This window comes from Miniopterus schreibersii (genome assembly GCF_964146895.1).
Source record: "Miniopterus schreibersii genome assembly, chromosome: 8".
Taxonomy (NCBI): Eukaryota; Metazoa; Chordata; class Mammalia; order Chiroptera; family Miniopteridae; genus Miniopterus; species Miniopterus schreibersii.
Genome location: NC_138109.1, coordinates 78,550,975 through 78,561,843, shown reverse-complemented (window position 1 = coordinate 78,561,843; position 10,869 = coordinate 78,550,975). Strand labels below are relative to the sequence as shown.

Below are 10,869 nucleotides of genomic sequence, written 5' to 3'. Positions count from 1 at the left end.
TGATTAGAGTCAGGCCCACCCTTCTGGAGGTTGGCAGTCAACTCAAGTCCCTCCTGTTGGTGGCTTCGAGGCACCCTCTACTCTGTGATCCAGAAAACATCCAGGGCACCCCAAGGGCAGCCGAACAAGAGCAGAGCAATGAGAGTGCTGGTCTCAGAGGTTAATACCAGCCACTCCTGGTTACCAGGAACCTGAATAACTCCTGACACAAAAAGCTTTCCCACAAGAAAGGAACATGAATCATTTGCAGAAAGTCAAAGGAGCAGACCTTTCAGGCAAACGGGGCCCTGGGGGAGCTAGGGGTCCTTTTTGACCAGCCTGTGGTGCGATTCTTGCCCCCGAGCCAGTGGGTCTCTTGTGTGTGCTGGGTCGGCTGACATCCTGTCTTCCCAGTGGCCCCCACCCTGACACAGACCCCATATCCCCAACAAGGGAGCACTCTGATGTGACAGGAGTGTGTGCCAGCAGGGGCCAGTGGGTCATGGGCGATGTCTGCTCAGTTCTGCTTCTGCAGAGCTGGGTGTTTCTGCTCAGGCCCTCTTGGCCCTGCCCCACCCTCACTGTTCCCGTCACCCAGACACAAGACCTCTCAATGTTCGTTTTTATTTAAAGACTCAGAAACACAGGCATCATAGTTTGTCATCACTGTAAATTCTTCCAAAGTCACACACTGACATTTGTATATAACAAAAACATTGGTGTGTGTGTGTGTGTGTGTGTGTGAACTGTGCAAAGTACAAGGACATCCCCAGCCGGGCCGCTGAACTTATTTGGGGCACCAGAGTCAGGGGAGCTCTTCCCTGGCTCTGTCTCCCCACATCCCTTCCATGGTCCTCTGGTGGCTCCATGTCCCTATCACCTCGGTGCCCATGGACCTCCCTCAATGGTGGCCGTGGACTCCACTGTGTTCCTCAAAGCAGGTCGTCTTGGCCGCCAAATGCCACTGCACACCCAAGATGTGTAAGTCCCTGGGCCAGGATGGGTGTGAGGGTTTCAGACAAGGTGCTGCTTCACCTTAGAAAACAAAATGAGTGCGTCCTTCGAGGCAAGATGGCCTGAAGGGAGGGTCTAAGCCTGCTCCTGCGCTTTTCCATGGGTTGAAGGGTCATGAAGGCCAATGGGTCTGGTCTGCCTGAGCTTGCTTGAAAATACTCAGCCTAAAGCATGGTGCCTACTGTGGACCCGCCTGCCCTCTGGGTGCCTGGCATGTGCCCTGGGAGCCCCTCCTGAGAGGATGCATGGCTGGCTGGGCCTATGGCATCGCTTTCCTTCCCAGGCCAGTTCCAATGGCTGCCCCTGACTCTGCCACGAGCGAGGCCAGCTGATGCCTCGCACACACACGGGACACCGGCCCACTCTGCCGTGAGGGGTGCTGGCCTGTGGCTGCTGCCTCCACAGCCACTGAGCCGCTCAGGCTTCCATCTGCCAGGAGCATCGTGTAGGTGGTGGCCAGGAAAGGAAAGAAGGTCCAAGTTAGTCTATTCGGTTGCTTGGTAACTGCTCCCAGGTTTATTTTAATGCCTTTTCTTATTACGTGGGAATCTGAGTTAATTCTGGTTTCAGTGGAGAACACCTGTCTCAGTCAGCATGTTTTTGGTGTTGACATGATTTTAAACATGCACACAACTGTTGCGCAAGGTGGGCAATTAAGTTGGCAACTGATGGTTGTCATTCATATGGGCACAGGGCTCCCTATGTTTAAACTGCATTTCTGTCTTTGATTCAGAACAAATTTCTCAAGTCTATTATGAGTGAGGAAATGAGTCTTTCTTTAGATGCGATGCCACCAGCATGGTAGCCACCCGGCAGTAGCAAATATCCAAGTCATGTCCCCAAATAGGGACTCTGAAAATAAGCGTGTGTATTTCAAAGGCATCGCGCCAGGCGAGGGAACAGGTTTCTGGATTTTGTTGCATCCCTAAAAATCAGGGAGATCTTACGTTACCAAAGGCTAATTTATTCAGCCTAATTTAAACCTGAGTGATCTTGTAAAAATAGAGAGAGGGTTTACAAGTTGTGACTTTGAACAGATAAGAATGTATTCCTAAGGTGTGAATCTCTTGGAAACAAGACTGCCTCGTGACAGGGCTCCTGCAGGCAGTGAGCTGTGGGACTCATGGGTATGGGTCCTGGACCCCCTGTGGGGCCCCAGGATCAGAGCTGCCCTCCTCCTCTCCCTCTGCCCCAGCACTGTCCCCCCCCCCCCCCAGCCTGCAGAGAGGACTCATTCCTGTCACCCTCATGGACCTCCAGTCTCTAGACCAAGGTGTGCACTGCCTGACGGGAGCATTTATGTGTTTAAAAAATGCAGAACCTCACCAGGTCTTGTAAACTGTGAAGGTTTACCTCTAAACTGTGGTGAAAACTGCACATTTTAATAGCGAGAAGTCATTTTTGATAAGCAAATTGCAGTCACTCTTGCTAAAGCAATGAAAGGGAAATTGCACTTTTTTAGGCCGGGGTAGACCTTCATGTCCTTCTTACTGCCTCACAAAAGGCAACTATAGCAACTTTTCCCCAAAATGCTTCCTGCTCCTGAATAATAATAATTATCACTGTCTAGACAGAGCAAGGGCTGATAGAAATTGGCTTTTTCCAAACTCTCTCCAACCCCCTAATGGACTCCCCCTTGTCCCGTGGAGCAGCCGCTGACACCGTGGTGTTGAGAACGTGGGCTTTTCCAGAGTTCTCCAAAATTCATACAGTAAATATAAAAATTCTGCCCATTTGACGTCTCCTCAGACATTTCTTCTTTCAAACTCAACCAAGTCATTACAAAAAGGCAGCACCAGATGTATGAAAAATAGGCAATGTATGACCGATTAGAAATATATAAAGTCATAGCTTTACATTATAAAGATGTAAGAAAGAAGCGATGAAGGGACAGCGGTGGCCGACAGAAGCGTTGTTCCTAATGCTGGAGGGACCAGCCGAAGGAGCTGCCGGAGCCCCCGGGAGCTGCGTGGCCCGGCTTTCCCAGGGCCAGGCAGGTGGCAGGCGACTGAGGTATAGAGGAGGTGATGGAGCAATCTGGACCCCCTGCAGCCCGGCCAACCTGTGAAGATGGCCCGCGAACGCCGGCCCGCAGCCCCGTGCAGGCAGACGCCGCGCACAGCGTCCCAGCAGCGAGGCTGTGTCCCCGCAGAGGCATCTTCCTCGGTCCACACGGGGGGCGGGGGGGACAGACGTCTGTCCAGGAACAAGCCCAGGGTGTGCTCTCGGCCAGGGGCTGGGGGTGAAGGCACGACCTCCACACCCCTGGGCCCCCACCCCAGGCCACGGTGCCACCTACCAGGGGCCCTGGAAGGGCCCCGAGTCCTCGGGGGCCGGGCTGTCTCCCTGGTGAGCGGGTGTGGGGGGCTCATCCTCAGAAGCTCTCGACGAAGCTGCCTGGGAAGAGGCCCGTGCGGCCGTTCCTCTGCAGGGTCCCCTTGTACCAGCCGTCCTCCCGTTTCTTGTGCACAAAGACGACGTCACCTTCCTTCAGCTCTATCTCCGCCTCGCTCTGCGGCGGGTACGAGACCACCACCCGGTACCTGGGGGGACAGACGCCGCCGTGGGTGAGTGACCCGGCGGCCGGAGGATGACCCAGGGTCTGGCCCACCGTCTGGGGGAAGATCTCTCTTATCTTTTCCTCCTTCCCCTCTGGTGCAAATTGCTGTAATTTGGGGCTACTTTTCCCACTTAAAAAATTTTTCATTTTTATTAAAAATTTGACAGTAGCCTTTCCCTGTGATACCTTTCAGACCCTGATCTGTGCAGCTGGGATGCTTCCGCCCAGATGCAGCCCCTCCGTGTCACACCCTCCCTCAGGCCACCTCCGGCTGCGGCCTCCGAGGGCAGGGATGGAGAAAGGCAGGCACCTGGCAGGGGCGCACGTGGCTGTGTCCCGTCTTCTGCCCCATCCTGGCACAGGACCCTGACCCGGTGCCCTCAGCTCCCTCTTCAGAGGGTCAGCTCCTCTGAAGAGTGGGCGGGTGGGGGACGCCTCTCAGGCAGGTGCCCACCGGAGGTGTGAAAGATGCTCTGAACAGTGTTGGAAAATGGCCGTTCTTTTAAAATGTGCTCCCAAACCATTAGATGTTGTGGCCATAGCACCTGAACTGGCTGAGATCACATCACAGAGGCCCTATTTTTCATACACCTCATTCCTGCAGAACCTGGGCACCCCCTGCAGCCTCCGAACTCTGTACCCTTCATTTTCAGACCAACGTGACATATGATCCCAGGGGTAACATGACCTGCTGGTCACCTGGAAGGGATGCTGTGGGCCTGAGCTCCGAGGAAACCAAGCACAGACCCCCGAGGGCCCCAAGGGCCTTAGCAGGTGCAGGGGGTGGGTGGACACCGGGTGCTGTCCCTGAGAGCTGGCCCCCACAGCTTCCTGGATCTGAGACAAGGATCTGACCCTCTCTGGCATCTTGCCAAGAGCCCTGGTGTCAGCATGGGGTGGGTCTCGCACCCCCCCACAGCTGTCCCATAGCCCCAGAGGGGGAGGAAGGCGGAAAAGAAGCCATGCTCGCTCTGAGGACCCGCCTTCTTCTAAAACACCAAGGACCAGCCAGCCTGCGCCCTTGTGCCCGCAGCGCTCACTGCCCCAGCCTGACAGAAACTGCCCTGTCCCCACCACTCCAGTCACCTGTACCTTCCTTGACCCTCAGGGGACTCACAGAGGTGTGTGTGCCCTGACATCAACTGTGTCCTACCCCCTCAACCTGCCCCGCTGGTGGCAATGTGCAGGCTGTGCTGAGAGGAGCCTGCCCGCCCTGCTGGGCATGGAAGCTGGGCTCCTGGACAGAGACCAAGTACTAAATGGGCATGGGTTTGGTAGCCACTCTCAGTCCCTGAAAACCCCTTGCTGAAAGTTGCTCCAGACAGGGGTAGGCTGAGGCACTGGGGGGCACTCGGCCCGCCAGGCCAAGGTGCTCAGTAATCCTTCCTCCACTGACCAGGACCATCCCGAGGGCTGAGCCAGGCCGCCCGGGAGGGCACGCATCCAGTCGCTCTAGGCCACAGGCTCCCCGTGACCTCGCTGTGGTCTCCATGGGTCACTCTCGGGTTGCTGCACTGCTGGTCCATGCCGAGGGGACTGGTGGATTGAAGAGTGAAGCTGCTGGGGGAGTGGAGGGGCAGAGAGGGAGGAGCTGGGTGACGGCCAGCTGAGGGCCCAGAGCTTCTGCTGCTGGTGGAGGGAGAGGCTGGGCGGTGGGGCCAGCAGGACCTGCAGCCCATCCACAGCAGCCTCCCAGCAGACAGCTCCTACCCCCTCAGCTCACAGTCACAGCTGACCAGGCCCAGCGACACCCCTCTGTGTGCAATAAAGGACGGTGGGTGGAAGCCTGTGTGGGGCTGGGTGGGGGAGTGGGCTGTGCTGCTGCAGAGGCCCAGGGGCTGAGGCCTGCTCCCACCTGCCTCCACTCCAGGCCTGCTCAGGGTGGTGTGCCCAACCCTCAGGGCCCTGGGCCCTTTCCCTGAGTCTGGAGTGACACAGACGACATGCACCCTATTGCTGTCCGCTGCACCGCCAAACTGTGTCCTTGCTCAGGGCCCTGGTGTCTCCCCCTTCTCCTGAAGAAGGCTGCAGTGAAGGATCCTGGTGATCTGCATGGTAGTGGTGACCTCAGAGGCCAGGGCCTGACCCGGATGAGAGGGGCCACTCTGAGGAGACACCGCCCTGCTGTTCTCTCCTCCCTTGCCTTGCCTGGGCCATGGTTGGGGCCCACTGATTGGGTGGGGAATGGTGGGAGACTTTTTTACCCTCAATCTTCCTAGGGCTGTGGGCCAGTTATAAAGCTTCCCCCCACTGTTGTCCCAGCCTAACCCTTTGGCCACAGTCACACAGGTGTCCTGGCAGCAGGCTGTCCTGAGGGTTCTATGTGGAGCCTTTCACCTGGTATATTCTGGTCTTTATGAAACCAGGACATTCATTATAAAACAAAAGATCCCAAGTCAGCCTTTCTCAGAGTGGCCCACAGAGGTCAGGACCTCAGCCCAGATTGCAGCATCCATCCTGTACCTACCTGCTGAGACGCTGGGGGGATGGAGCAGGGAATGTGGATTTTCAACAAATTCTAGGTGGGGTGTTTGCATATGAATGTCTGAGAATCAAGGTGCTGTGTAAGAAAATACCGAGAAGACCTGTCTTCCCTCAGCCCCACCTGCTCGCAGGGCCTGGGCACCGGCCCGTCTGGCTGGAGCAGAGAAGCCATGGCCAGGGCAGCAGGAGCTGGCTTTGGGCTCCGCCGGATGGCGCACAAGCGGAGGGGACCCAGGCCCAGCCTTGGTGCTGCAGCCCCTGCCCACAAAGCCCCGTCTGTTCCGGGCAGGTGAGCTGAGGGCAGAGAGGAAGGTGGCTCCTGGGGCTAACTTGCCAGGCGTGCAAGTTCCTGCTGCTGAGGGAGCAGGCCAGCCGGGTGCATTGCGGGCCTTGGAATGGCGGCAGGTGCAGGAGGGCTGGGCCAGTTTCTCCTGCTGCCCCCAGGGGCCAAAAGCTGGATTTTGGGATGTGCAGGACGAGAGAGAGCAGAATGTAAGTCCCACCCTCCCCCAAGGCCACTGACGCAAACCACTGCCTGCCAGGCCACTCCCTGGAGCAGGACAGATGGCTGCAGGGAGGCCGCCAGGAGGCATCAGTGGCCTGAGAGATCAGCCAGCTCTGCACACAGACTGTGCCATCCCAGGCTCAGGCACTTGGGCTGTGTGTGCCACACCAAGACCAGCCACGGTCCTCCCTGGGGCTTTCTACTGTCCTCGCCTCCTTTCCAAACACCAGCCTTCGTCTCTCAGTTCCCCAAGGAAAAGAAAGGCAAAGAGTGAGATGATTTCTCAGACTCTGAACAAAAGTTTTGGTTTTTGCCTCAACTGCCAGATGTGAAACAAACAAGCAAATTAAAAAATGTAATCTGTTAGGGGAAAAAAAAGTAATTTGGTGCTCCTGAGCAATTAAATGATTTAATGAGCCTAGATGAATGATGTGGGCTGAATATATATGAGACAAGCACTTAATGTTTCTGTCCAGGTCAGTCCAAGACTCTCAGCTATTCTTCCTGCTGCATAAAAGTAATTGGCATTTCCTGTCATAGACACCAAAGGACACTTGAGGAGAACAACTACTCCCGGGCCATGATCACGGCATCATAAATCAAGGAGAGGCTGTCCTGTGCTGAGATGAGGTTATGTTAACCCCAGCTGGTTTCTGGACATAAGACTCAGGGAATCAAAATATTTAAAATCAGAATGAATTCTCACCAGTGCATATTGCAATTCACCTTATGTGTGAGGTTTGGAATGTCCTCCCCATGGCATCTGCTCTCCTCCCTGACAACAGGGGCCACAAGGGGGCCCTCCCCTGGCAGGCTTTTTGGAGCAGTTGCATCAGCACTACGGAGGACATGTGGCCCCCGAGTCACTGGATTGTCATCACAGAGCAGTGTCCTGCTAGGAACTTGGTAATGTTAAGGACACATCCATACCCTGGACACCACTTCTAATATCAACATGTGTTTCAGTTGCCTATTGCTGCTATAACAAATTTCCGTAAACTTAGTGGATAATAAAACACAAGTTTCTTAGCTCACAATTCTTTTAAGTCATCCCACACAGTATCACGGGTAAAATCAAGGTCTCAGCAGGGCCGGCTCCTCTGGAGGCTCCAGAGGAGACTGTACCTCCGGCCTTCTCCAGCTCCTTGGAGCTGCCTGCATGCCTGGGCCATAGGCCCCTTCCCCCATCTTCAAGGACAGCAAGGACAAGAGAGTCCTTCCCCCATCAGGTCACCTTGACCTTCTTTTTTGCCTCTGCCTTCCAGTTATAAGGACTCTTGTGGTCCCACTAGGCCCACTCAGATAACGTGGAGTAATCTCCATATTTGGAACCTTCATTCCCTCTGCAACATTAATTCCTCTTTGCCATGTGAGGTCACATTGTCATGGCTTGGGGGAACTAGGGCATAGACATCTTTGAGAGCCACTCTTCTGCCTAAAATGACACACAATACATCAAAGCCAAGAACTTTCACATCCTAACAAAGCCGAACTACTTACAGGCCTGAGAGCTGAGGCTGAATAGACTGTGTGAACATATGGGGAAGAGAGATGGTGGCAATGAGGAATGGAAGCGGGTATGCCAGGCAGCCCCAGAGGGATTGTGCCACATGATAGAATAGTATTATATATGTCATTTCACATATTACTATTGTGGTTCTTTTGCGCTCATAATTTTCCAGGTATTAATCTAGGTGTTTTACAAATTTTGTAACTATCAGGTAGGTATTATTACCCCCATTTTATATACGAGGGAGCTGCGACTCAAAAAAACAAAACCCCTTATTTGGAGTGAAATGGCCAATAAGTGGCCAGTGTGCCTGTTGCTCTACGTCGCTCTGCAATATCACCAAGGTCCAAGAGAGCCAGGAGGCAAGCGTGCAGAGGAGGAGGGGCCGAGGTGGCTGCCCGAGAGCTCAGCCAGACCTGTCCAGGGTTGGCGCACCCCTGCCGGGGAGACAGGGTGTTAGCCACGCAACTACACCCCCAGTGCGATTTCCCCAAGCAACTTCCGGAAACGTGGCTGCCTGTGCACACTGTCCACAGGGCTGAGCATGTCCAGGTATCCCGAAAGCGAGGCTCCCCGGGAAGGGCTGGGAACTGGCCCTGTGGTTTGCACAGGCCTGTGGGTGTGGCGCTCGCAGGGGTCCTTGGAGCGGGGGCCGCCTCCACGCCAGCCCTGCCCTGGCCGGAGCACTGCGCGGCTGTGCTCCTGGGCGGCCTCGTCCGCAGCTCCCGCCCGCCTGCACGGCCTTCCTCTGGGGCAGCGGGGACAGCAGAGGTGGCAGAGCAGCGTGCTTGTCCTGGGGAGGCACCCGAGACCAGCGGGCAGCAGGACAGCCGCACGGAGCCTGGTGGTGCCCGGCGGAAGAGGGCGCCCCTCCACGCGTGCTGGTGGTTCCACCCCGATCTGAGCCCCAGCCTGCTCTCGACCTGTCCCCCCGCCGTGATCATAGGGTGGCCTTGCACACAGCGGGGACTCCCCGGGGTCCCCATGGCAGGGCTCTTGTCACAGGCTGCAGGGCTGTCCCAGTGCTTTGGGGGGGGCCTCGCCGGAGAGGTGTCATTGCTGTTCCATGTCCTCAGCTCGCACCCGCCAGGGCTCCTCAGCACCAAGCAGCCTCGGGAGGAGGGCGGGCGGGTTGGGGGCTCATTAGGCAGCACTTTGGTTTCAGGCTGTATTTTGAAAAGTCTCGTCGCTAATGAGCTGTGCAGAGTGCTGGGGACGAGGGGGCACCAAGAGGGTGTTCACTGGGATTCGGAGAACGGGAAGAATCCTCTGAGTTGTCTAGTTAATCAGGCTTCCGTGAGTTTTTAGAACAAGGTCTTTGAAGACTTTTTGAGCCGTCTGGGAGTGGAGGGGTCTGGGAAAGAACAGAAACCTAGGGGAGACGTGAGAGCTGCTTCAAATATCTAGAGCTTGTCATTTGCAAGAGCCACCAACTTGGTGATCCGGGGAGGAGAGTGAGGACCCACATTCAGAAATCAGAGGCAGCTGGGGGTTGGTCCCGTGGAAGGAGGGAGGTCCTGACAGGGAAGAGCTGCCCGAAGTTGTGTCTGTTGTTTATGTGTTGTTTATGTGGGGTGTGTGCTTGTGTGGTCTGTTGTTTGTATGGGGGTGTTGTTTATGTGTTGTGTGTTTGTGTGTTGTATGCTTGTGTGGTGGTGTGGTGTATGCTTGTGTGGTGCTTGTGCTTGTGTGGTGGTGTGGTGTGCGGTGTGTGGTGTGTGAATCCAGTTCTAAGGGGCCTGGGGGCTTGGGGTGGGAAGGCGCTTAGCAGCATGCGTCCTGCTGAGTGGTGGGGATGTGGGTGCACCTTGGCAGACGGGGGCGGGGGGCAAGGGAGGTGATCCAATGAGCAGGACCCAGAGCAGAGGCTGACACCCTGTGACATGTGTGAACTGTTTATAGCTGAAGACATCCGGATGCCCCTGTGGCCCAGGTGAGCAGGGGAGGCTGCTGACTGCACCACACAGCGTGGGGTGGTTCGGAGCCTGGGCTCTGTGGTTGCAAAGCCTCAATTCAGTCTCTGGCTCCACTGCTGATTCGCTGTGTGATCTTGAGCAAGGTACTAAGCCTTGTACTAAACCTCAGTTTTCTCATCTGTAAAATGGGGTTACTGCATTCACAGGGTTCTGGGAGGATTGACTGAGATGCTGGCAGGGGTTAAGCTGCGTGCACAGCATGGCTGTCCTGGGTGTTTATGGCTGGGATCCATACCAATGGTTAAATGTTCTGAGTATCACCCTGTGCAGAACATTCTGTAAATCCAGCTGTTATTCTAAAGCTGTTATTCTACCCAGTCACTGTTTATCAGAAGTCAACAATCGCTGGCCATGCTGTTCCCCCACCACCCTGGAGAGAGACTTGTTCTAAGAGGCCCAGGGTCTCATGCCACCCCAATGCTCAGCCCTAAATCCCTTCATCAAGACCAGGGTTGGCCAACTGTGGCCTGTGCCTAACTTGTGTGGCCTAAGAACTAAGACTATTGTTACATTTTGGAAAGGTTGGGAAAAAAATCAAAAGAAGAGTTATATTTTATGACACAAGAAAAATGCATGGAATTTAAATTTCAGGGCCCGTAAGTAGAGTCTACTGGAAGCCCCACCCCATCCCCATATTCCGTACGGTCCACAGCACCTTTATGCAGGCGTGTGAGGCGAACACTGCAACAGAGACTGTGACCTGCGACGCCTGCAATACTACCTGAACCTCGACAGAAAGGTGCACTAACCTGACCTACATGGATCCTCGACCAGCCCTAACTGCCTCCAGAGGTGCTTGGAGGCTCAGGGTGGGCTGCAGGTGCTGGAGGTACGTGGAATA

General features: G+C 55.4%; 1 protein-coding gene across 4 annotated transcripts in view; it reads right to left on the bottom strand.

Annotated features, from left to right (window-relative positions):
- Nucleotides 1-587: 587 nt before the first annotated feature.
- Nucleotides 588-10,869, bottom strand: part of SH3RF3 (SH3 domain containing ring finger 3) — a 288,903-nt gene continuing 278,621 nt past the window's right edge. For all 4 annotated transcript variants that reach the window (XM_081146033.1, XM_081146035.1, XM_081146034.1 and 1 more), the window contains one exon: nt 588-3,536. In XM_081146033.1, coding sequence (XP_081002159.1) covers nt 3,368-3,536 — 169 coding nt within the window. In that variant the 3' untranslated portion in view covers nt 588-3,367. The remainder of the gene's footprint in view (nt 3,537-10,869) is intronic.